This window comes from Nelusetta ayraudi, unplaced genomic scaffold, assembly GCF_046127955.1.
Source record: "Nelusetta ayraudi isolate G7.1 ecotype Tasmania unplaced genomic scaffold, CSIRO-AGI_Nayr_v1 ptg000071l, whole genome shotgun sequence".
Classification (NCBI taxonomy): domain Eukaryota; kingdom Metazoa; phylum Chordata; class Actinopteri; order Tetraodontiformes; family Monacanthidae; genus Nelusetta; species Nelusetta ayraudi.
Genome location: NW_027466121.1, coordinates 3,294,479 through 3,322,224, shown reverse-complemented (window position 1 = coordinate 3,322,224; position 27,746 = coordinate 3,294,479). Strand labels below are relative to the sequence as shown.

At 43.2% G+C, this 27,746-nt stretch overlaps 1 protein-coding gene across 1 annotated transcript in view; it reads right to left on the bottom strand.

The window, feature by feature from the left end:
* The window catches only part of spon1b (spondin 1b), an 81,908-nt gene that overhangs the window by 33,425 nt on the left and 20,737 nt on the right, over positions 1–27,746 (bottom strand). Inside the window, exons 5-7 of the mRNA XM_076042665.1 lie at positions 18,779–18,852; positions 17,644–17,766; positions 15,177–15,325 (exon numbers count right to left, since the gene is read on the bottom strand). Of these exons, the coding sequence (XP_075898780.1) occupies positions 15,177–15,325; positions 17,644–17,766; positions 18,779–18,852 (346 nt within the window). The remainder of the gene's footprint in view (positions 1–15,176; positions 15,326–17,643; positions 17,767–18,778; positions 18,853–27,746) is intronic.

Here is a 27,746-nt window from a genome sequence, read left to right as displayed (position 1 = left end):
TATTCACTGTCAGAACATCTCAGCGCCACTGGCCGTGTTTTTAATACAAATGTCCACAAACACACCCCTTTGTTCAAGGCCCAAAATCTCCCCCTTCCAATTAAACACAATGAAGGAAATTAATTATGGTCGCAATCATTGGCAGGATGCAGCTTCTCAAAGAACCGTCGCTGCTTTTTCTTCCAGAGTGAACTGGAGCAGCAGCTTGGGAGATTATTGGAGAGCGACGATGCGACCGTGATTATTGATGAGGGACGAGGGACGGCTGGCTGCAGTTAATCCTGACCCGCCTCCAACAAGAAACAACAACAGGTGTGGACATGCATTTTAGTGTTCGCACTGGGCCTTTAATGAATACAAATTCACAATTAGCAGAGGATGAAGGCACAGGCACCGAGGAGCAGCTGGAGAAGTATGAAAGCGTTCCCTGTGGAAAAGAAAGACAATGAGAAGAAGCGGCGGGCTTGGGTAATGAGGTTGTGTGCATGTGCGCGCGCATGCGCATGCGCATGCGTGTGTGTGAGTGTGTGTGTGTGCGTGAGTCTAAAGGGGGCGTGTACAGGCATGTAATATTTCCGCACCCTCCAATAGAATCAATATTTGCTACGCTGTGGTGGTTTAAGAATGGGTTTATCCCCCACATGATGCCAGATGGATCCAAAGTGTTATTGACAAGAGCCTTATTGACAGTGTGTGTGGGTGGGAACAGATTGATGTGGCATAATATCAAAAATATTTTGCATGGCTGTGAGTCATTGATTCAAAGACTGCAAGCATTAATATTTCATTGACACCGAAGCCGAGCACAAACCGGGAAGTTTTCTCTCTTTAGCTGAATTAATGACTGAAGTGGACGCCTGTAAATTACACTGTGAGGGCAAGATTTATAGTTGCATATAGCCAAGGCATTAATTTAGTGTGTTTACATAAGATGTCGAGTAAATTTAAAGCTTTAAACTTTCTTTCATTAAGTGACAAGGCTACGTTAATAACAAGTACAAGACGAGATGGCACTGGGGTGCCTGGTGGATGAAGCAGAACAATGGAAACAGGCTTAAGAAAAGAAGAATTACTGTCAAGAATTGAGAAAGTGGCGATCATTCTTTGCAACGGCCATGAGAATATCTGTTCTCTGATACAAAACAAAAGACCCAGCCGAGAGCTGAATGTGCGTCAGACTTTATTCAACAAACCTGATTCCAAACAACATTTTGAGCATTGGTTCAAAAATGACAAAAAGCACTTAGAGTATTTTTCTGTGAATTTATCGTGCATTGGAGGAATCTGTTTTGATTTATGCTGTATCCATACATTTTTATAATGTAAATTTATTCCGAATGCACGTTAAAAGGTTTAACGAGGGTAAAGAGCGTCAAGATTGTGGCTTAAATATGACAATTCTGTGTCACGGGGAGTCTTTGGCATAGCTCTGATGTTTGTACATACCTCGTTAATGTGTATTTACATTTATCTTATCCTCATCCAATGAGATTAATTGTTTTTTTGGACTAAACTCAATAACACAAACTAGCATTTGATGTTATTTAGTAGGACTTAAATCCAGATCCAATAGAATTTTCGATGTCAAGTCTAATAAAGAAAGTTTTGTTTTGTAAAATACTTCGCAGTCAACAGAGCTTCTTAATGTCACAAGAAAACAACACAACGATATACCCCGTGTATTCATCAAACAAGTCAAAATGCAGACGTCCCCGCTCACCTTTCCAGGTAGGAGACGGAACGCAACGGTGAATTGACCCCGTTCTTTGGAATGCAACTCTTCTTTCATCGGGACTATGACACAAGTGCATAAGTGGAAACAACGTCTCGGAAATAAATCAAGTAAATGGAGCTGAAACACTCGGCTCCGCTCCGGGTTTATGGTCCCCATCAGGCGCCACTCGTGGTCACTTCATCTTCACATTAAGCAACTTCTCCATAAAATTGCTGTCCCCCCCCGCCCCCCCTTCTCTGCCGGGCTCAGACTAAATCCCTTTAACTTCCTTCCTGCCAGCAAAAAAAAGAAAGAAAGGCAAAACCCAGACAGAGAAGCGAAACATCCAAACAAGAGGAAAGCAAAGTAAGACACGCCAAGGACAAGACGGGGCCCCCGAGGTGCCGGCCGGCCAGCCTAACAAACCGTTGCATGGCAAAAACCTCCATCACCTCCATTGATTTGCTGACAGGATGCTCGGAGCCCCGAGTGAAAATGATCCACTCTGGACGCGGCTCTCTGTCAGCGCCGTGCATTTTGAAACACTTCATTAAACATTTACGACTGGACCCAGAGTTATTACAACCGCAGCTCTATTAATGCAATTCATCACGCCGACACGGCTGGTTTCCCCCGTTTAGCTCCGCCGTCATGTTAGCTCTTTGTTGGCCATTGGCGGGACGGATGTGTCGCATCGCGACGGTCGGAGAGGTGTGGCGTCGGCACTTGGACCCGGCGAGACGATTTAGGCGTCGCGCAAAGAGGCGACAAATGGAAATATGCGCAGATTACTGAGGGGAATCTTGATGACAGGGCTGACAATCATCACTAGTCGGGGCGAGATGATCCAGAAGTGTCTCGTCAAAGCACTGCCACCCCACCACCACCACCACCACCACCACCCAACCCCCGCAGAGCATTTGAGTCACACTGCAAAGTGATACATTAGGGGCTTTCAGCATCAGATGAAAGTAAGCAAGAGGCGTGACAGCCACGATGAGGAGTGTCATCATCCCATCTGGCGGCAGAATGAGACTGAGCTTTAAACTCGGCGATGCCACCCAAGCAATAACTGCACTTTGCATTTCTTCAGTCCGCCGATAGGATGATGGTTTGCGATTTAGAGCAACCAGGGGCGCACAGATTCATAAACATCTGCGGCAGCATGGATCCGGTGTCCTGCCGCTTCGTCTCAAAGGAGTGAGCGAGAAAATATCATATTACGTACAGGGGGTCTCTCTGCTTATCATGGTGCATGTTGGATGACAAAGCATAACATGGATACCACTGTCGTTATTTGTCATCATTTATTAGATAATTATTCATTTTATTGCAGTAAATTTATTCCACAATCAAATTATTTAAGTTTTCCAAGTCTCATGACATTTGAAATAAACATTTATTTGAACATTTTGTACTAAAGTATTTATTAAACAACTCACCAATTCATTTAAAGTGTTACAAAAACAAACACTTGATAACCCAGAGCCTAGACTGTTGCCTCAGACTATTGAAGATGCTGGTTCGATTCCCACCTGGGGCCTTTCTGTGTGGAGTCTACAACTTCTCTCTGTCAGTGTGATTTGCTCCGACTTCTTCCCACAGATAAGCAGTTGAGGTTTGGTGTAGATGTCTCTCTCTCTCTCTCTCTCTCTCTCTCTCTCTCTCTCTTTGTGTGTGTTGGGTCTGCAGTGAACTAGTGACTTGACTGGTGACCCCACCTTCACCCTAAGATCGACGGGACCAGCTGCAGCAACCACCCCAATCCTGAATGCAGGATGAGCGGGGACAGAGATTGAACGAATGATTGGACTCAGTCTGGACTTCACCTTTTTGTTCATCGCAACAGACCAAAAGTAGAGCAAAGTAAAGCAACCCTGGGACACCAAAGCCCCCAGCATTAGCAAAAAACACACAATACTATGGGAGGTAAATGACGCAGCAATGAAAATGTCCCCACCTTGACACGTTTTCCGTGTCCCATTTTCTTAATTCCTCAGCGAAATTAAATGGCATCCCCGTCTTTGAAGTTTCACTCAAAGCAGAAATGGAATTGCACTGTCAATCACTGGTCATGCTCGGTTAAAACGGCTGCTTTCTATAAAGGCTCTTTCAGCGTGATAGATACGTTCTCAATGGAGGCCTGAGACCAAGGACAAGGCTAATGTCAGGACCATTCCTTGAAAAATGAATAATAGAATAATAAAAACGTTGTTTCCTTTGAAGAGAAACTAATGAGAAAGTGCATCCTAGAGTCATCCAGTCCTCTCAACTTCTCAAACACACACACACACACACGCACACACACACACACACATACACACACACACACACACACACACACACACACACACACACACACACACACACACACACACACACACAGGAATAACCTGAAAGAAGTTAGCTTTTCTGCGTCTGACTAATCAAGTCCGTAAACTCTCACGCTTGGGTCACTAAAAAGTAGAGAAATCTATGGCAATAACTTTCTGCTCTTTTTGTCTATCGACCACTCTCATTCACTCGCTAACTAACCACAGAAATAGTGGCAGCCGTCAATGCATCTCCAAGTCTTCTCAGAGCGAGCACAGAGTAGAGCAAACACTTTATTTGCATTATAGTGAGAAAGTGCAACGGCTTAAGTATCTGATTGGAGTGTCTGATGGAAAACTCGCTCTCGAGGTGGCGGAGGCAATTTTAAGTGAGTGGAGATGCAGTGGGGAAAAACCTGAGGGCTTTGTATTTCCAATTAAAAGACAATTGCAATAAAACATTTACCTAAAGTTTTGAGTCATAAATATGATTATAATTTGAATATAATTTCAAAAAGAAATAAAGGAATAAACTGACATTGCTGCATATATTTAGTATATATATATATTTTTCCTTTTGAGTCGAGCAAGTATATGCATTTTAAAAATGCAGTAGATTTCATCTGCCGTTTGGATCGTCCTATTCCAGAACTCATATATAATTCAAGTGATCATTTTTGCTTATTAAAACTTTATTTTCATCCAACAAAACAAATTCCCAACAACAACAACAACATCAAGCTCTTTCCTGAGTTGGCGACCAACACCAACCCTCGCATATCTGAGCCCTCTGCTGCCGGGTTAGTGTATTGTTAAGCTTTAACTCAGAACTGGGGCCTATATGGTTGATATGGTTGGATAACTGCCATAAAACACATTAGACTGAAACTGACCATCGGCACAAAGGATCTTGCTTCTAGTTTGCTGCCCTCTTGCACTGCTATATTTCTAAGGAAGCCTGGTGTGGACAATCCAGCCTACCTGACAGCACGTTTGGTATTTTGTACGAATAAACCAACAAAGAAGATGATGGACCAGGTATCCAGGTTTGTGTGTGCAGGCCAACGTAGTTCACCAGCAATCTTGGGAGAGGGAGGGAAAGCGAATGAGCGCCGCAATCTATAATCCGACCACTAGATGGCAGAATTTTACACACTGTACCCTTAAAAATATATTATTTATTTACAATAAAATACGCTACATGTGTCTTTGGAAGCAAATGTACCTGTTTTCGGACCCCTAGACTTTTAAAATAACAAAACCAATATTTGTATCTGCCAATTACAGCAAAATCCAAGATTCTTCATTAATTGGCTCTGAAAAGTTTTTGGGTGCAAAACACAATCTTCTAGGAAACCAGGAGGGCTGCGTCTTGGCTGTGTCTTGGCTGTGTCTTGGCTGTGTCTTGGCTGTCATCGTCTTCATCCTCCACTCCATTCATCCAGTTGTCTCCCTCCTGAAACTCTTGGCCAATTAGAGTCAGTTGTGAGATGCTGTCCGTCTGTCAGCAGCTAAAAGCGTTCCAAAACTCCCCCAGGACTGATTCTGTGAACGTGATGTGTGTGTGTGTGTGTGTGTGTGTGTGTGTGTCCGAGTGTCATCAGCTTTTTCCAGACTAAACTACCTCACATTCCTCTGCAACAAGAAGGCAAGAAAGGGCGAGAAAAAAAAAGCAGAAAAAAAGACTCCCACGTGCACAAATCACAAAGATACACAGAGGAATGCACACACGCGCGCGCACACGCACATGCACACACAAGCCAATGCCAGACTAGGCTGTCTCTCATTTTACACCAATGTCTCGCTTCTCGCTGGAAAGACAAGCCCAAATATAGAGCAGCTGGCAGCGCCCTTCACTGAGCCCGATGTATGACCAGCCTGACAAACATTGTCAAATCACCTCGGGGCCTGATGGAAAAACAGCAACGAAAACACATGGAACGCGCATGCAGCAACAAACGTGCGCGCTCAACATTAATTAAAAGGAAAAGCTTTATCATCTTTAGGTGAAGAGAGTCAAATACTCAATTTGCTTCTTAATTGAGAATGATGTGTATCTATGGGAGCGATGCTGCGAGCTATGGGAGGATATTTGCATGCACATGCGACTGTGCAAAGAGCAACAAGCTCACACTCAAGACAGCATCTCTCGCTGCGTGGTTCCAACGAGAAGAGCCGGTGGCAGCAGTTTCACCTGTATTTATAGAGTTTTGTATGGTGAGCCGTCTATCTCCTCCTATTTCATAATGTGGCGGTGCGATGATACAAAGGCTCCCGACAAGACAAATGTCCACTAGACTATAATAAACTCTTTATGTCGGTGCGCTGTGATTACCATTCCGTTCCCTCTTGTTTAAGGTCCATGTGTCCCTTCATTTTCTAACAGCAGAGAGGAATTCAGCTGTCGGTTTGATAAAAGAAGTAATAATGAATAAAATCTAATTGCTTTACACACTGAAGACGATAACTTTAGACAGATCTCTGGCTTTATAAAGACGACTGTTGGATAAAATGCTTATTTAGGTTATTGTAATTTGCAATTTGTGAGGAGGTGCTATTATGTATATGATGGAGTCAAAAATGTGAATCTACTTGGAGTTTCCTGGGTTTAGAGCAGAACACAAAACTGTTTGCAATGCGCTTTTCTGACCATTAGCTGCTACTAAAACCCCATTTTCCATCAGCAAAAAGGCAGGTAATTTGCCGCCCAACCCCTTGCACCATTCCGCATTTGAAATGAATTACCCTACTCGACGAACACATTCGTTAGCAGAAAATATAATCACACAAACTGCTTCGGTTTGTATATTTGCATCATTTCTTGTTCGAACAAGTTTGCGGTTGTCACAGTTCTTTTGTGCTGCATGTGTGTGTGTGTACACATGTGTACACATATAAATATGACAGCCCCTGCACAGGTTACAACTTTCCCTGTGTGGAACAGGCTGCAGACACTGCAACGCAAAAAAAATGAGAAAGCATCAGAATTTACTGAAAACAGCTGTGCGAACATTTGAAACATTTGAGAGGACCTGACGTGTAAAGAGCTGATGGAGGAGGACGGGATGACTGCACGCACGGCTCCAGCAGCGCTGTGGCTCAACACCAGACTGATGTAGACAAGATTTTCCTACTCGGGCTCTTTCTTTTTTCTTTCTTTTTTTTTTTTTTTTAGAGCCGCACCGTCAGGCTGTCGTTTTGGGCGCTCAGAGCAGACGCCGTGACAACTTGGCAAAACATTTCGGAGCGCGGAGACGGCTCACGTCGGGCTGCTCGCCTCCCATGAAAAGAAGGGGAGGGGGAAAAATCACTTAGCGCCGCCGCCGAGCTCGGCGCACGCCAGGTGTCGGCCACGAGGCGGAATGAGAGGAAAAGGCTTCAGAGGCGCCTTGTGTTTCCCGTCCGTACTCAGCCGCGCAATCTGGACCGCTACAAGAAGCAATTAAGATATTGGAGTGGTGTGCACGTGCAGAGGTGTGCGTGCGTGGATCTCCTCACTGTCCGTCCATCCGTCTGTCTGTCTGTCTGCTAAGAGTTCATACACGATAAGGAGCAGGTGAAAGTGGAGGACAGTCCTGTTCCCTGCCTCCTCCTCCTCCTCTTCGTCACCTCATCCTCCTGCCTACCATGAAGATACATGCGCGGGGAAATGGGTCTTTTCAAAACACGAAAACAAATAATAATAAAAAAAAAAAACCCTCATAGAGGAGAGGACAGAAGGGAAAGTAAAATAAATAAATGACTGTGATATTCAAGAGGAGAGGGGTTGATATGATTCTATCTAGTCTTGTGTCAGCAAGAAAACGGGCTCCTTGTATCAACGTGGATCAGTAAGTCAGCAGGGTGTTTAGGGTGTGTGGGGTGGTGGTGGTGGTGGTGGGGGGGGGCAGAGGTGGAGAGAAAGATTGATGGAGGGGAATTTAGGAGGAGTGCAGTGAGACAGAAAAGAGTTAGGGTTGCAGAAAAAAAGTAAATTAAGCAAATGGATGAAACGGGGGGAGGTTGATGGTGGGGGTGTAAAATAAGACAAAGGCGAGCTCGGTGGAGATCACGCACAGGGCTGCACTCGCAGTTTGGAAAACTGTGTGAATTAAGAGGCAGTTGGGCCGCTTTATCATCATCATTATTAATTATTATTAATGTTATCATCCGTTCATCTGAATGAAATGCCGCGGCTCTCCAGGGACCGGAGGAGGTCGCCCTGACACTCTCGACTTTTCCAACCATTTACGCCTCTGTTCTTGTTTGGGTGGTGGAGGGGGGACAAAAGAGGCGCCACTTCAGAAAGTTGCTTCCTCCTCCAGAGGGAGGAGAAGGTAGATCCCACCACCCACCAGCAGCACCACCAGGGGTGACGCGGCCAAGCTCAGGGTGGCGCTTTGGCTGCTCGTCTTTCTGCTGCCACCCTTTCTGGCCCCCTTTTTTCTTAAAAGCACAAAGAGGAGCTATTGACTGAACCCCGCGGCGCTAAAAGCAGAGAAAAACACGTTAAGCTTCCACATGAGGAAGTCAAACGTCCGGGAGATGCGCATAGAAAGTGGTGAGCAAGATTGCAGCGGGGTGGCGAGCGGACCTGCAGCTCGGATTTCTGATTTGAGGAGGAAAAAAAAAATCACTCCATTAGGTTCATTAGAAACTATTTTCTCTCCATCACGTCTCATTTCCTCCTCAAAGTTGATGTGAAGGGCTTCCGGTGGCAGGCAGCTCTTGACATTTTGCCGTCTGATCCAGGTGTGATTACACCTGGCCGAGAGCACCTGGCATTTCACAATGAGGAATAAATAATTAGTCAACAGCAGATTTTGTTTGGTTTTTTTGTACCATCCCGTCTCGGAGCACTATGGCATTAAAAATGTACACCTGCTTCTTGGCCAACAGGCCCACAAAGCTCGAGCTGCGCTCGTTCATTTGACACTCTCGGTTGCGTTTGACATTTGAGGGCAATCAATGATGAGATGCAGGGTTTAATTTAGTTTTCCGTGTGTGAAAGCTCCCAGCTCCTCGGGACAAATTCACACGGCCGATGTCATCCAACCGCTTAATTCCTGGAGACACTGGTGGCTTGATGAGTTTGTGAAACAAAGGAGTCGGTTCAAGGGAGGAGCGCCGTCATGGGTGGGGTAGTGCAAGCTTAGAAAATAACACATCTCCCAACCTGAGCTCGCTATTAAAACCGCTGGTCAAAATGAAATGTAAATTTTGGTCCAAGTCAGCAGCTCTTGGAATGTTGTGCCGATTTTAGCAGAAATGCCAAGAAACCTCCACTTTCAAGTAACCCAGACAATCAGTAGTAATTAGTTCTGAGTGCATTAGGTGAACTCCTGGGTTATCCCGATTTGACCATGGCGTGCTACAGTGCCTTCAGAGACAGAATACAATACAACACAATACCTGTCTTTGGTTGCAGTTGGGCTTTGGAAACGGAAAACCAAAAACAAACAGTTGTTAAAAGCACAGACACAATGAATCCCATGTCATTCCTACCATTTCCCAATGTGTCGGAAACCCAAGACACTGAACAAACAGAGTCTCTCCCACTTCCACACTGGACGTGAAATTCACTTGGACGTGGACCAAAACATGATTAGCAACCAATATAGTTTTACCAACAGCAACATTTCCAACAAAGAAAGGTTGCAACATGATCTTAAATAATGACTAAGATGCTCAAAAATCAAAAAAAGGACGTGTTCCAAAAATAGCAATGGTCTGAATCAGAGGGCTAAGTATATGTGATAGGAAAGTGGCTCTTGAGTTCTTGAGTATTTGAGGCCAGTAGTGAAGTTGATCATTTTTGCCTTTTCACTTGTAGAAAAATAACTTTTTTTTTATGATGTGAGAAGTCCGCTGATTATGCTTCAAAGGCTACGCAGTTATTCTGTATTGAAGTGCTGTTTTCTTAAGTTGTACTTGACATTGGATGTCAGTGTAGAATTTTGAGGAAGAAAAAGAAATCAAACATGGTTTTGTCTCTCTTTTGTCCTCTGAATTGCTGGTGTGCAGAGGTTGCTCACCATCGGGGCCGGCAAGGCTCTCTGCTGGAATAAAGATGCTCAGAACACTAAAATTTGGAAAGAAAATGATTCCTAGTATCATGTCATCATATCCACTGGGTTGTGCTGCTGCCAGTGTTATATTATGATAGTGTTCCAATCCAATCCCAATCCCAATCATATTTCAGCTAGTTTGTGATGTCAGGTTCTAATTGAACCCACGAGTCTTGCGATGTCTAACATGAGCAACGTGTCATTTAGGCAGATGGTATAGAAATGCATAACAGTGAAGTAATGAAATGCAATAGCATGGCTTATTACAAGGCAAATCCCAGCTTGTATTGTCTATGGTGAGCTTTTACGTTACTGAGAGGGACAAAACGAAACCATGAATTGAAAAGTTTATTTATACAGGCCATTTTGACCTTGGTCAGTATTTGTGCAGCATCGGCTAAAGCGTTGCAATAAATCCTAACACTGTTACACATCACAAGGTTTATAGACTTATCATACGGTAGCTGCTATCTCATACTGCAGCCTTTTTATTAGGTGGGAAAATGAAAATATCAATCACAGAATCATAGAATTTCCTCTTCTTTTGTACAACTGCTGATCTAAATCGACCGGCAATCGTCCCGCAGCAGCAGCGTTTGCTGGCGAGGGACTGTTTTATTCATGTTGCATCTATTCGTATAGAATTCCTTCCCCACTCTCTGAGCCTCTTTGTAAATAGTAGTAGCAGGCAATAAAATAAAACGCATGGTTCCCCTGAATACGCTTTACAGATTTCTTTTGGGGCTGAATACTGTTGGAGGCACTTGAAATAAGCGCACATCTCCGACTAGAAAGTTCCCTCTTTCCCTCTCGGAGCTCTAGTTGTCCCAGAATGTGGGCCTGCAGCCTTGGTGAACCCTCTTAACCCCGCGTTCGTGACAAAACACTTGAGCGGCCTGCCACATGTGAACCTGCTCATGCGGCGGCGGCGGTCGACGGGCGACGCGTTTTCCCAGCCGTCCACTCGGGGGAGTAAAGTGAGCTGTGACGTCTGCCAGTGTGGCGGGAAGTGGCGTGTGCACCGCGGCGTGATCTGATGTGTGCCTCCGGCTGTTCAAAACGAGTCTCTATCATACATGTTTCCATCAGTTCAAGTTGCTCGTGTCGGGCTTTTTGTCCGATCGTTTTCCTCATGTTCACGCGGTTACATCGGGTGAAAATGTGACAGGCGGTTGAGTTTGGCTTCAACACGGGATACGACTATCGCGGTGTCGCGATTTTTGACATGCGTAACGAGTGGCACCACCACTTCAGGCCGAACTGTCATCCTTGTTATCTTTTGCACAGCCGAGACAGAGCGGACTGCTTTAATATCGACCCCGCGTCTAAATATTTGCTTACTGGAATAAAGCTTCGGTGTGACTTCAGGTAATTAAACTGCTACTCTTGTGAGCAGCACCGCAGCTGCAGCACCGCTGGGTTTGAAAAAGCGTCTCTGACTGACGGGGCTGTTCCCGCCTCCACTCACATCATTACAGCGGGAGCGCTGCGGCCTCGCCGGCTGTCTGCCTGCCAGTCTGCCTGTCTTGTTCCAGGCTTAGGGCCGGGCAGGCCCTGGCCAGGGGAGGTTGGTCTTAAGGCTTTGTCCACACATCACCACAGCTGATTGCTCCTCTGGATGGTTGGGATTCTCAGCTAAGACAGGGATTACTGACCCATGTCAGCTTCCCACCTTCGCAGCATCCTCCTCGATGGTCTCGCAACCTGAACTTAAATGTGCCAGACAAAGACGTGCACATTTAAGCATGTGTGTGAGCACTAAAGTTTTCTTGCAGCTGAAAGTTTGAAAATAGAACCCGGACAGCTTATTTACCAGCTTTGGTGAGTTACATTTTATGAGTTTGTATATGACATCATGGACATTACACATCAGACTCGACTTGACAAATTAAATATTGCCAGCTGACTGATGAAAAACAAAACTACAGAGGTGGTTTTAAAGACAGGCATCCCTCAGGGATGTGTTTTATCCCCCGTCGTGTTCTCTGCTGGACCTAACAATGCCTCCTGCTGCAGTCAAGGAGTAAAATTTTATAGGTACGCTCCTGACATGGCCCTGGTGGCCCGTGTGGCCTGGCCAGATGCTCTGCAACGATCCCAGCTGTGGTTGACATCCTGAATAAAAAAAACTTTTGTCCAAAGTCACTTGGGCTCAATATAAAGGTCTGGTAGTTGCGCAGTGGGAGCAGCAGAGGCAAAGCTGCGATAACACCACCTCTCTGTCAGCCACTCAGCCCTCCAGGGATGGCTGGTGGAGCAGGTCCACTCCTTCAAATAAAACTTCATCTACAAGAAGGCGCAGCAACACCTCTTTTAACAGCAGAAGGCACATTGTAACCCTGGTTCAGTTCTCACTCACTAAATTTATTCCCACTTTCAACATTTAATAATTCTGTAAGTCCATCACCAACCAAACAAAGCCAAACTGTCCCTTTTAACAAACTGGGCATGCTAAATAATTTAATTAACAATCTGTACCAAATCCTCTCAGAGCTGTACAATCACTCTGTGATTAGGAAGGTCACCCTGATCACACAAGATTCCTCCACTCATTACCCACTTTCATGGGATTGAAGGAACAAAGACCCTGGGCTGTGCAAAGCCAACTAATTCAATCTGCAAAAACCATGCAGAATACTGTGAAAAAGAGATGGTGCACTCTCTGAGCTTATGGTGTCATGCGAGTGTTTTCATGTGCTCTCTGTTGTAAGGTTCATTCAAACTGTGTGGATGTATGATTTTAGAGCCTGTCAAAGAAGAATTTTCTTCATTGTTTTTGGACAGGCAATAACACTTCAGTTGTTTACAAAAACAACAACAACAAATGATTAGAACATTTTTCTTTTAATTAATGTTTTAAATAGCCTTTTGCATTTGCCCTCAAAGTAAAGGATTCCACTTAGAGAGTGTCTGGGTTCTCAACATCTCCATTAAGGTGCAGGGCAGACAGACCTGGGATGCACCATTCATTGGTCAATGTATGTAGACCGGGTTGTACCTACAATTTCATCCACAACTGAGATTAAATTAAAAATAAGTCTTTTGTATCACTATTTCATTTAATGTACAGTGTTGTATTCATCAGCCAGTAATGTGACTAACACCAACACACATGCATACAGCTCTAGAAGCTGGAAGCACGAATGGACAAACAGATTATTTTCTCGATGCACAGAGTAGCCAAACTCTTCTAATAATTGTTATTCGACAACAGCGAAACTCATGAGCATTGCTAATGCACAGTGAACACCACTTTATATCGGAGCGACTCTGCTAACATTCCAGCCCGCACAATCAAGCGACCTCATTCCACTGGAAAAAAAAAAAACCCTCAGGTTTTCATTGTGTTAGGGTGTTTACGAGTCCAGAGACAGTGAGCCGGCCAAGAGAGGAGTTAGGGCTGTCCATCAGCAGCTAATGTCTCAACACAACAACCCAAACCTAAACTGACAGGCACACAGCAAACTGACAGTCCACTAAAAACACACCATTGTTCCCCTGCAAATGTCCAGTGCACACCTTTCAGCGCATGCGGAAGAAAAAAAAGGACATAGACAGACAGGAGTATAGTGTGTGCCTGACACTGGTGACCAACCTGGATCCCAATGCATAAAAGGACATTGACTAAAGAAAAAAAATCTTAACTTTGAAATGAAATAGATTCTTAACCGGTCAATTTGGGAGATGAAAGCTACAGTGGAAATAATCTTGAAAGGAAGAATTAACATTGTAATTGAATTCCTCGTGCGTTTGGGTTGGCGGGTTCACTTAAGATCATTTGGTTTCTACTAAACTCAAATCCACATTGAAGTAAGACTTGGTACAGGTGAGGAGGGTGCATTAATTTTTTTTCTGTTTTGTTGTTATTCTTCTTTGACATATACAGTTTTGGTCTTCTTGGTCTCAAATCCCAAATGTCTTGGTCTTGTCACGATCTCGATACTCTCTAGTCTTGACAATGTCTTGGTCTCGGTTGGTGCGGTCTTGACTACAACACTACATCGCACACACCCACGCACGCACGCAAACGCACACACACACACACACACATGGAATAACACTAAGAATAACGTATTAATGAGCACATCAGCTGCAACCACATGTGCACGAGCACAAGTTGGGTTTTTTGTTTTGCTTTCCCCCCTTTCGACTCACAATACAACACAACCAAACAAACCAAACCCTGAGTCCCAGTGCAGAAAGAAAAATATGAAATAAAGTTAAGAAGCATTTTTATATGTATGTAATACGCTGATGTGTCCAGGGCATAAATCATTTCATGAGATTTTTTGTTTTGCTGATATTATTTTTTTTTCAGTTCAACATTACCTGTGTGACATATTGCACTATACCTTATGTGGGTGTCACATTCATGTGTCAGCTTGCACATTCCAATAGACTCGTCAACAGACAGCCAAGCAAATACATACACATGCACAAGCATGATATCATACATATTTGCGGTCCTCTCTCTCTCTCTCTCTCTCTCTCTCTCTCTCTCTATCACATACACACACCTTTGAGAAGCTTATACTGCAGTCCTGCCTCGTAGGGCTCTATCCACTGAATGTCTTTCAAAAAATATATAATCCCCAGAGCCATGGTCCAGTCTGATGCAGTCTGCACCTCAGGGTAACGCCAGGGTCACGCTGCGCTATTTCTGTGTGTCGTTCGGGATCGTCACATGTCAGATTGCACATCGGAGCGCTGAGAGCAACTCCGTAATGCCAACATTTGCATCAGGTTTAATGAGGGTGAGAAAATGCCATGTTAATAGTTTGCCTGCTATGGAATTAAACATGTCGTTGAAATGCAAATTTGACTGCTACATTCAGAGCCATCAAATTCCGTGTTTGTGTAGAAACCTCAGCATGTAATTAATCTCTCAGTATGTAATAACAACTCCAATGAATTGAGCACAAGCACGTGGTTAGATTAAATTATAGTGATACCATGAACTGCCTGTGGAGACAGAAATTTTTCATTGCATTTCCTTTTATCACATCCACGGTGGTGCTCTGAGTGCAGACCAAAGGACTGGAAGCAGGTGAGTTACTTCAACTTGGACGCGGCAGGGAGGCTTTCATCTAAAGTCCACCTTACCTTCTGCCGAATCTCCTCTTCCATCTTGATGGGGGAGCCAAACTCGGCCACCTGACGGACGCCCTCGCTGGCATAGCTGCCGTACTCCCACAGTACGTAACTTCTGGAGTGAGAGCCGCCGATCAGAGCCGACCAGTGATTGGCACGTCCTGAAAAACGGCAAAGGAGGAGACATTTAAAATGTGATCATGGTAAGTCCAGAGGACACTGAAGAGTCAATGGTTAAGACAAACATTATATGTACAAACAAATAAAATCGTAGACCCCAAAATCACCTTAGAACCCCTCAATTCAAATGTTTGACTCTATAAATAATTTTTTTAATTTTTCTATAAAGTAGCAAGTGGATTTTAAAGAGATATTTCACTTTTTTTCTTTTTTTTTGTTGTCTATCAGGGCTCTAATGAACACTGCCTGCAGAAGAATGGAGAGAAGACTTCAGGAATCACAGCCGAGAATGGGGAAAGTTGTAATTATTCAAACAGGTCATCAAGCTTTGGCCATTAGGATTACTGCTACTAGGGGAAAGTAATATAAATCTAATTTGCACAACTGTGGAATTACGAATACGACAAATTGTGCCAATTGAGCACGTTGAGTCAATTCTGCAAAACTGTTTCTATAAAATATTTTGAAAAAAAAAAAAAAAAAACACTTTATGCGATCATACAAACTTTGTTTTGAATTAAATAAACTTGCTTTAAATTATTCTGTTTGCATACCTTTTCTAATGTGATCATCTTCTTAGAATGCACGTGGAAAAATATAAACGGGCAATAACTTCGGTCAGCATACACTCCACAAACTTTTCCATTTCTTTGCATTTAAAGCAGGTTAATATAGTAGCCCGCTGTCTGTCAATAGCCTAGGTGACAGGCGTCACACTGGGAGATGTCAAATTTGTGACAGGTTACGTCTGCTCATGCTGGTCTCTGTGCGTGGAAAACCCCCCTGTCTGCTCATTTCCATCCAAGGACCAGCCATAACACCTGGACCAGTTTTAAACACACTTTTTACATAAATATTCTGTCAGGCAACTCAACATATGCTTTTTAAAATGAAATGTCAGATAGACAATAGATTTGTCACGGAATAACTGACAGGAACCAGCCGCAGCGGTTCCCTTTCCTGCGTCCGTGTAAATTCTTCGACTAGTATTTCACCGACTATGAAGATTTGAGAGAGTGAGGTGGAAGTAAACACCAGAAACTTTGCTGCTTTTATTGAGCAATGTATCGGATGTGTTTTGAACATTCCACTCAAAATGCAATTAATGAGTAGTGATGTGCAAGCCCTGAACAAAACATACAAAACCAGAGAGTCATTTTACTGACTTCTGAAGTTACGATTCCTAGCTAACTGAGTCGTCCCTATAACCAAACTATTCCAACTTCATTTGTATAAATGCATGATGTTAATGGCTGGATTTGATCTGTGGAACAAGCGACAGCTCTGGTTTCTTGTTTCAACTATTATATAGACTTAATTAAAAAAAAAAGATGGCCAGAGGTCCAGGTTTAAAAAAGGAGACCAACGCAGAATTAATGAAAACCTGCATTCTATTGTTTGGCCAGCAGGGACCACCAAAGTTGGTTGCAACAAGATGACTGACAATGACTGGCTGTCAATATACAAAGGAGGGCAAAATGAATGTCTTTACAAACTGGTTAAAAGGTTTTGGTTGCTCTCAATTACTCATAAAAAAAAAAACACAAAAAAAAACAGCAAATAGGTTCTAAAGTCCATTTTGTGGTCTAATTTTAAATAAAAAATGATGATAAAGTTGTGGGCACAGCTAATGTTTAGTGGCCAACTGTAGTTGGCTTACAAGTCGGTGGGCAGGCTTCAGAAAAAATGCTGTACTTACGCTCTAATCATTAACACCCACACATACAAATATGGAACTTTCCAGATTCATAACGGACAGAAAGCTCGAGATGCCGATGACCGTGAATCCAATCGCTGAGCTTCAGAGCGCGTATTTGCAAACCAATGGGTGACTTCACGATGACTCGGTCCATCTTTTTATGCAGTCCAGTGTTTCAACTCAGTCTCTTTCTCCCTGCTGTGAGGCTGCTTGACACTCCCTCTAGGTGGTTCAATGACTGAAACGGCTCAAAACCTGGTTCTCTTTGGTGAGTGTCTCATATAAACCCAAGTCGGTAAAAAGAATCAAGTTCCTAATCATTCATATCTGCCCAAGCAGGTGCTGCTCAGTCCTGTTTTACAGAACTGTGTGTCTGTGAGTTATTGGGTATTTGTATGAACATGTGCTGCCTTCGACTTGTCGAAACAGCTCAGCAGAGCAGGACTCTCTCTCTCCTTTCACGGCGGGGCAGTGCTTCCAGGGTGTCTGTCTTTAACTAATGAGGTCAAAGTTGTTGGTTCAAGACCCACAGAGACACAAATGGCAAAGAGTTGGTGCACAGTCACGACATCAAAGTCCATGATGATTGTCTGAACTCACTTGGGTAGTCCTTCGGGTGAACTTTCTCAGACCAGTTGCCATAGAAGGTGAGTCTGTACTTGGCTGTTCCGCATGCACAACACTCAATGGCAGGAGTTTCTGTCACTTCGCCAGGCACTCGTTCTGGAAGGAGAAGAGAGGATGAGACCGAGACATTTATTAGTTAAGATTGCTTTAGTGGTACATAAAGTGCATCATCTTAAAACCAGTTGAGAAGGCGATGTTAGGTCCCCCGGCTGTGTGAGTGAGGGGGCAAATTCGCAAAGTGAGTAACGAGTGAAGACGAAGTGAAACAAGTAAAAATGTCAGGAAAAACTGCTGCGCTCAGCTGCTACCTGGTACCTATTAGCCCTGACGCAGACTCATAAATATTGAAAGAGTGACCTGGAGCAGTGTTTTGCAAAGATGGGTCAAGGGGAGTTCATGAATATTTATGAGTCGCCAAATTGTTCGGAAGAAATTCTCACTTGACGTCCAAGTTAAAGCGGGATGAGTAAGCGGATTGAGTGGAGGGTGGCTTGATTGGCTTGCATAATAGAGTGGAAAATTAGATTTTATTTCATGAATGTCCTCCGGAGAGACTCAGTTTTGGAAGCGATTTGCAGGATAGAGGATCCAGCGTTTTGTTTTTGGATTTTTGTTTTTGTTTAAATTGCACGCTAAACATGGGCATTTACACTGCGAGTGGCCCATTATCCTAGTGTCTCATAGGGGCTTAGAATGTTTAGGCAGTGGCAAATTCCCTAGTCTGCCATTGTGACAGAATAGGGAAGTCAGTGAACAGGTGACATAAAAGGGGGTCTGCTGCTCTGTGGTGAATTTCAAACGAACATTTAAATTTCAGGCACATCTCTGATGGCTTGTTCTCACAGTTTTGAATGCTGTGGTTGTTGCCTATATGTGTATATTTTTATATATGTATATATATATATACATATATATATATATATTTTTTAACACAGCATAAAAGACAGAGATGTGCTCTTCTTCAAAGGTGTGGTGGTGGTGGTGGTGGTGGTGGTGGTGGTGGTGCGGAGAGAAGGGGGAAAGGACGACAATAATGGCTCTGTGATGAGCGAGCTGAGCATGAAAAGATGAGCACCAAGCCGGGGAGATGACAGGCAGCCGTCATTACCTTTCTCGCACAGGCGAATAGTAAGAGAGCCTTCATCCTGGAAATAAATGACTCTCTTCTGGACAATGCTGGCCCTAGGAGAGACAGACGGAGAAGAAATGAGAACGGTGGCGGCAGCGGAGGAGGAGGAGGAGGAGGAGGAGGAGGAGGAGGAGGAGAAAACATTGTGCGATTGTAAGAAGAGGGAAAAGCGGCAGAGAGGCCGGACAGCAAGAGTCGTGCAAACGGCGGCATTAGACGGATAATACGGCAGTTTCCACTTTCAGTATCTGATGCGTGTAATCTGCGGTGAGCGGTGCAAGGTAATGGCTTTCCCGAGGTGTCATGGCGGGCGCGGCGCTCGTCCTTTCAGTGGGGGGAGGGGAGCGGCAACGTATTTTTCCGGACCTCATGACACAATTACGTCGCGGCAATATGAAACAGGACTGAGCAATAACGCCCAAGGACATGAGGAGGAGAGCGGCTGGGATTAGAGCCGGGAAGCAGAGAAATACAGAGGTATCGAGACCGGGACCAAGCCAGCTCGCTACCGCGTCTTATTGGCTGAAAATGAAAGGGGTTCCACTGAATGTTGGGGAAGTTTCATTCGTTCTGCTCTTTACATCGCTCTTTACAAGTCTGTTCCCTGGGCTGCGGGGAAAGAGATGCAAAAAATAACAATCTGTGTGATGCAAATCCAGTCAGAAATTCCGGGCTGCAAACGTGGGTCAGAGAACTCAGTCAGGAGCAAAAAAAGGACAGACAGAAAAATAGATAAAAAAGCACACTTGCCGCACTTTTACAAATACACAGCATCACAATGGAGTTATATAAACCCCTATTGTATTCCCTTTGAATCTGTCTTAAAATTCTAACCTCGTTTTCTGTCAGACAAAATGTTTCCTTTCACTGTTGCGCTGTCACGAGGAGCCACATGAACTATGAAGAATAGGACCGCTACACATGAAAATGACAACAAACTTTGAAAATTTAGGCACTGCGATAAAAAAAGATGGATTTTCTGATAGAAATCAGGTTGAGGTTTTATATTTTACTGTGGGTATTTTGAATGGAGCGAGCCTCAGGAGTCAAAACTCATGAATGCCTAATGCATCGTTTCTGCACTGGCTTGAAATCCACGCCACTAAAATATTTAAATTTATAAAACTTCAGGTATAGCCCACTTTCCCTTTTTTTTTTTAAGCACATGATGAATAAACAAGGGGAGGAGAGAAAATGACTCCTGGCTCCCCCTTTTCATTGCATTCAATGCTTTGTGCTGAGGCCTTTTCTTTGCCAAAGCGGTAATTTAACAACCAGGTCACAAAATTACAGCTATTGGGGAGCAACAATCGTCCTTTTCCGGGATGCAAACACTGTGTCTTCAGAAAAAAAAAAGCCTTTTGCAAATTGTTCTGCCATTGTTTCAAACCTAAGTTAACTTAAACTTAAACTCCAGCATGAACATCTCTGCCTCAAAGATCCTGGCTTTTTTTTTTTTTTTTTTTTTTACATAATTCTTTTTTTGTTGTTGTTGTGCATCAACAGCTTCCCAAATGAATCTTTGACTTTGATTATATCTTCTACCTAAACAACTTACCCCAATGACTGAACGCGCAGCATTTTCACTCGAAAGCTAACACAGTGGGAATTTCAAGAAAAACTAAAAACTTTCTCAATGGGGGATGTTTTTATGTGTGTGTTCTTGCCTCGACACGCTGCAGGGAATGTAGTTAACCGTTTCACTCTGTGATTGGTGATTTCGCCCACTGTCAAGACTTTAATTTGACTCTGTTCCTCTGATCCTGAACAAAGTGATTCATAAGAGCTTCACATCTGGGCAAAAGTTTGAATAAGTTCTGTTTAATCCCGTGTCATTTTTTTTAAATAGAGTTCTAATTTAAACCATATCACAGATCTTTGAAGGGAGAGTTCACTCAGCATTGAAACAAGTACTTAGCCCTACGTAGGAAATGAGTCCAATCAAAGCAAATCTGTTATGGCCATGGACTCCAAATGGTAACATTTTAATAATAATAATAATAATAATAATAATAATAATAATAATAATGATAATAACAACCGTAGTAATGGTCTGGATATATAAATGCGCTTTTCAAGACCAGGCCAATGCAGAAGAGCCATTGCATTCTCTTATTTGGCCAGCAGTCACAAAAAGGCGAAAAATGGCATACTTATAGAAATTTGTTCAAATTTTTTGGTTGTCTAATTTACTACCGAATTATGGGTTGCTGCACCTCTTCACTCCTCTTGGATATTTGTTTTTCATCCTTTGAATTACTTAAAAATAATTCTATAGATTGGTGAATGTCAAGCTTCTGTTAAGGGGTTGTGTCAGCATGGGATTGATGCAAGGCTCACATTAATCAGTCAGAAACTTTAACCTGGCTTTACATTGTGCAGCCACTGCCACTGAATAAAACTGAAACAAAACTGTACTAGAAACTGACTATAGTATTATTGCGCAGCAAACAATGGGAATTATTGGTCCAGATGCAGAGGTTTTGTCTCAATCGAGTCTCCACCTCACACCTCAGCTGAGGTGCACAAAGAGTGGTCCGTGAACATTTGCTGAGCAACACTGAGGAACTGGAGGAACTAGCGGCATTAAGTAGGAGTTATCGTTTATATTACTCCTATAAATCTCGCACAGACTGAACGCTGCAGTATAGCCTGCAACATGGGTTGACTGCTTGGGCATGAAATTGAAAAACAAAAGTGAAATATAGAGACTATTACTGAGCTCTCCACGACCATTTTTAAAAAGAATATTTAGATTGGTTTTCATAAGGCCAAATTTGATTTGTTTGATAATGACAACGAATGTCAGAGAAACTTATTCTACAGTTTTCTCCTGCACTGACTGGGCCATACCTTTGGGCGCACCTTCAAAACAAAATACTACTTGTTCATTTCTGAACACGTGAAGGAGGAATGGAGGTCTAACTAACATTTCAGCTTTACCCCTCAATCATGAAGTTCCGTTAGAACTGGATGGGATTCTTCCAATGAGAAGGTTAAAAACAACTACCATGAAAGGCCTTTTCTCTTTGGATAACATGGTTTGCACTTTGGAACCCTTCATGACTAAGCTATAACTTCCACCTCCCAATGTGGTGACATGTAGCTAACATCTCATCTCCCCTCACCCCACACATACCTGGTTGCACGAGCGGTAAATACTCTGTTTGATCAACTTAAATGTGATTGCAGAAAGTTTATCCAATAGCCCTCCAAGTTTCCAGTTTTGCAATCATCTATCAGATAATTAGAAGGAAACATTCCATCTTCCATCAAATGACTTTGTCTTAGTTTCGTTTTTGTAAAACTACTTTTGAGAAATTTTTCCCTGACAGAAAAAAGTTCCAATGTGTGTAACATCATTTTTATTACCATTAAAGTTAGAGTGGAACCGATTCTTGAACAGGGTCAAGCGCTGCTGCATTTAGAACCTCCATAGTTGTCTAATGGGGGGGCAACAGTGCCTGGTCTTAGACCCGAGCTGGAACATCTGGTGTAGCTTCTCTCTGGAGACATCTTTGCTTTTTCTCTGATGACACATAAACCCAGCATATTACGAATGGCTAGAAGCAAAATGTCCAGATGCCTTTTTATTGGGGAGATAAAAACATGGAAGAACAGGGATTTCTTTGACAGGTGCCTATATTGCATTAAAGGAATATTAATGATCCAAGTATTTGTATTTACATCTGTTTTGCAAATCTGTTTCGCTAAAGTAATCCTGTTTTTTAATCTTCCTCTTTTTTTTTGCCACATCCCCACCTGTTCCCATTCAAGGCCTCTTATTAATTGTGCTCCTGCTGGCATCTCATGCATTATAAATATCCCATATTTCTGCAACGTGTCTGCCACCAACTCTTCACGTACCCTCAAGGTTTTGACTGTGCTCAGCGCTAAAGCTCAAAAGCGTCTCTCTCTACAAAACCGAACAGTGGAGCAGGAGCTGCTATTTTCATCACTGTCAGATAAAAGAAGGTAATAAAAATGTGTAAAGCTCCAGTGGTGTTATTTCATATGTGGTAGAGCGTCACATCACACGCCCTCTCTGTCTGTTGCTATCAAACACTTTCTATACTCTTGTTGACAAAGCCAGACTGGCCGCGCGTCCATGTTAGTGCAAGAATCAGTGCAGCTGTACTACTATTGTTAGAAATAGCAAGAGGCAACAACTCCTGTACTAAATAGAGCAGACCTCAAATGCAACAGAAATGACGTTGATTGCATCAAAACCATCATACTGCCTTAAAAAGGCTGATGACTTGTGTAGATTGTGGAAAATCCGGGTTTTATTTCTTGTATTTGTAACTACTTTTATAATGAAAGAACATTTCAAAAATACATTTATTTTCTACTTCGTACTTCCAGCTGGTAGTATGTGAAAAGGACAAATATGACCAACGGCAATGATGCTTGATATCTGCCATCGGTCTTATAGTGGCATAGTGGCAGCCATAAGTGAATTTGCACAGACCAACAACAGTAGCACAAGACAGTTTTGAATGAAAGATGAAAAAGATGAAGAAAAAAAAAAAATGGAAAATGCTAGCACACCAGCGGGGGAGAGGCTGCTCAGACTTCGTTTCTTGGTTTCTCAGAGGTGAAAATAAACAGGAAGTTATACAGGAGGGCAACCTTTCATAGCCTGAATTCACTTTGGTATTCATCATTCATGAGACTCTGAATAGCAGCAAATACCTCGGCAGCAGCGAGGTCTGACAGCCACATGGGCCTGACATCTCGTCCTGCGATCAATTCAAAAGATTTGTCTCCGAGACTCTCAGTTGGATCCGGCTGCCAAGCTGCTTCACTGGGTCTTTCTTTTAAACTTGTGTTGTCAGGGAACAGACGACTGGTGGCCTCTTCCTCCTCCTGGAGGCCTCCCAATGACTGCAGCCGAATACTGATGGATAAACGGAGCAGGAGGTCGATGCGAGGTGAAAGTGTGATGAAGAGACGGCAGCAGGTTACCGGGGGACCAACAAGGAAGGTTGGTATGTCGAAACTTAATAAGGAGGAGTAAAGTAATGGAGCTTTTGTACTATACAATTTTTCTTTTTTAGGTCTCAACCACCCACAACACACACACCCCACCATCTGTCTGTCGGTCTCCGCTAGCTCCGGGTGAGAATGTGCCTACACGGAAAAGACTTTTCAGGAATTTCGGGAGATCAGACAACACATTCGGGCTGAGATCATCAGAACTTTCAAAGAGGTCTCAGTGACCCAGGGTGGAAAAACACACACACACACACACACACACACACACACACACACACACACACACACACACACATATCATCTCCTACCAGCGTTATCTGACGTTTATGCACACACACACACCCCTGTGGGCACCCCGAGAAGCTTGCACATGCAGCGGAGGCACGCTTGCGCAGGATAAAATGTCAAAACAAGGGAGAAGTATTAAAAAGAAAAAAGAAGAAGAAACTTTTGCTGGAGAGATCCACCCCAGAAAACGCAGCAGTGGAGGCTTTGAAGATGAAGACGGGGCGGAAATTGCGTGGGCGTCTCGCTGTTATACAGGCAATTGTAGGAGGATTGTTGGTATATCCACAAAACATACATGCAATCAAGTTGCTTTATCTCAAAAAGTCTCCCGTGAGAACCAAAATTTTATTGAGCCAAATGTCTCATCCAGTGAGGTCAGACCTGGGTGGGTGGAATGATCGCTTATAAAACTGGAAGAATCCCTTTGGAAATTGAATTGTTTTTTGTCTTTTATTTTCCAAGCAACTTGTTCTCTTCTTAAGAATACTTCTGAAAACCAAGTGATAAAAGTATAATTGCAGTAAGATACACAAAGTCTTGTTAACGTATTTGGACTGGTTGAAACCCCGAAGGCAGTAGCAAGAAAAACGCAGGTTACTGCAGACCTCCAGAACAACATGAACATGAAGGAAAAGGTAGATGCTGATGAATCCCGAGTCCTGAAAGATTATTGAATCATTAACAATACCTTTATTACTGTCTTCTTTACAACACAAAAGACCGCTTAGTGAATTTCCCTGTGGGGTTGCCAGGTTTGCAGGACTCTATGGAGCGACAATGCCGGGTCCTGCATTTCCTCAGCAACTATCCTGCAATACAAGGCTTCCAACAGGCTTTCTTGATGACAAAATCAGCTTCCACTTTTATTCACCAATTACATTTCCCAACAGTCACGCCGACAGGAGGGTAAGGTCATGACAATAACAGACTTGTAAAGGTTATATAGCTGTGTTTATGAGCGTAATTTAAATTTTTTTAATGAAAGTCGTAAAAAAAATGAATGATAGTAGGCCTATATTTGTAAAATGCACAGTTGGGCACAACTACACTGACACATCTGCACCGAGGGCTTAAATCCCTGCCCCCTCGGCTGATGAGCAGCTCGACACCAGCGACCAGAGCGCCAGCAGGCGACCTTTCAGGTCTGAGTGCAAAGCTAGTGCTTGACTAAATGTTGACTGAATTCTCGTGTCATATTTCTGTATTAATCGTTAGTTGCATGACAATTTTGCCCTCTATATCATGTACAACTGGTAATTAAAAAATGCTATATTGTGCAATAATTTCAACCCTTCTCCAAAAGGCTAAGTTACTTCATTATCAAAAACATCTGGATACGAATCTTAGTTTTTTTCACACATCGTCTCATCGTGATTAAAATGTTAAATGAGTGTTGGTATCGGGACTTGGAGCCACCACAGAAAATAATTTAATTTCACTTTCACGTGCCATTTTCACCTGAAACGCAGGTAGTGACGGACGGGCCTCCAACATGGAATTCTGGGACCATGTTGGAGGAATTCTGGTACCGTGCATAAGAGTTTTTTTTTTGTTTGTTTGTTTGTTTTTTTAATCATCCAAAGTCAGTTAAAATATAATAAACTAAACCATTTATGCATTTTAGCAGCGTCCCGTTTCAAGTCCTTTCCTGATAGGTAACAGAATTCTGATAACAGTAGGCAACCCACGGGATTTAGAGTTATATAACGGTTTTATCCAGTACAATTTTGGATAACGTTAGCATTCATTCGAAGCATGTTTCATGCTATTTGCACGTGTTTTCTGAAGTTGCAGCGTGTTTGCCCGCCAGCAGTACTGAAGGGCAGGAGGAGACGGCGATTCACATGCACCAACTTGCACGCGCGGCCGTTCCAGCTTTGCAAACAAGAGGATAGAAAGGGCTGGAAATCAACAGACAGAGAGGGCATGTGATGTCACGCTCTACCCCAGTGGAAATAACACCAATAGAGCTGCACATGTCAATTTTTTTATTACCTTTTATCTGACATCTACGATGAAAATCGTTTATTGCCCCTAAAAGTGCACTCGTGCCAAAGCCAGCAGGGAGTGGAGGAAAGTCTTGAAAATCCCACTGTTTACTCTTCTTTCGATGTGGCAGTGTGAACAGCTCTAATCAAACTGTCTCTTCTCTGTCTATTGTGAACATCAAAGGCCAGCTGCAGGTACAACCAGGACAGGTTGTTAGTCCGTGACAAGGTTGCCGCACCAGATCACAAAGTGAGAATTTAGAATCACCTTTGAGAATACACCGGAGTACACCGAGAGAGCCCTTGTAGGAAGAGCAACGTATAAACTCTACAAATAAAGCCTCTGACCCAGTAGCTGGACCAGGACTTATTATCTGGCATGAGGCAAAATGGGGATGCCAGCCACTCCACAGAGCTAAATGTCAGACTCAAGATTTGTTACAATGGAATAAAAGGATTATCTACCTTTTTCTTTCTTTTTTTTAAAGTTACAACATAATTGTGCCATTATATTTCTGGTGAGCCTATGTTCTGTTCCGATGCTAAGCTCCTCGCCAGTTGTAACTTGCAGAAACATTTCAGGTGGCACCATACGCTCCTCAGTTGCCAGCGCTCCATCGGATCCGATAAAACTCATGCACAGATGGATCTTTTGAGTCCATTTAAAAACAAGCCCAAACAAAGTATTCGGCCGCTAAGCCCCCCCTAAAACCACTGTCTGCCAGAGATTTGGGACGAGTAACAGAACTTATCTCACCGCAGACAGTCAACAGCACCGATATAATGATCAGATACCACAGAAACAACAGCGCTGATAGGGGCCAAATCTCCTTCAGTCTTTAAATCATTGTCTCAGATAAGTATAAAGAAATAAATTTGCTGTGGCTTTAGTGAGGGGGGGAAAGTGCATTGTGTCATAGTGTCTATGTTAGGTTTTAGGATGCTGGCTGAATAATTTTAACTAAAGCAGGTTAAAGCAAGTTAAAGCACATGATACAAATTGGCAAGATTTGTTCATGTTCAAGGCGTGATATGTAAAAATGCAACATTAACCGTCAAGTCCACTCAACTTTAATTGAAGTAACAGATTTTACACTGTATTTGTACAATATTTGGGAGTATTTTGATGTTTTGAACTGTGCTTCTGAAGACAAGTCGCCGTGTAAAAACTTTACCATTCCACTCTGCATTGCAATACATACAACACAAGGTCGACCAATAAAAGTTGTCCAACAAAGGGAGGGTAATCGATTTCCAAAAGTCCATATCTACTCCAAGTAGGAGTGCTTTAAAGAAATCTATATATACTGTATATGCTGTAGCGAAATATGTGGCACCAAAAGTTAAAAGCACGGTCAACACCAGCGTGGACCTTTCCATCACTGTGGAGGCTTTGCAGGAGCTGCTTCCCTCTGCCTCGGGCTGCATGTCGTTTCAAGTTGGACGGCTGTGCAGGATGAATGACGTTGGCTGAGGCATAAATCTGACCAAACGAAGGAGGACGAGGAGGAGGTGGAGGAGGAGGAGGTAGAGGAAGGGGAGGAAAGGCCTGGCAGTACACTTCCTGCCTCAAGGAGAAGAGTTGCACATGGTTGGCGCTGTTGTTAGTTCCTGTGCCAATAAGACGAGCAGAAATAGCGCGAGATACAGAGTGCTGTTTGAATGCTGCTGAC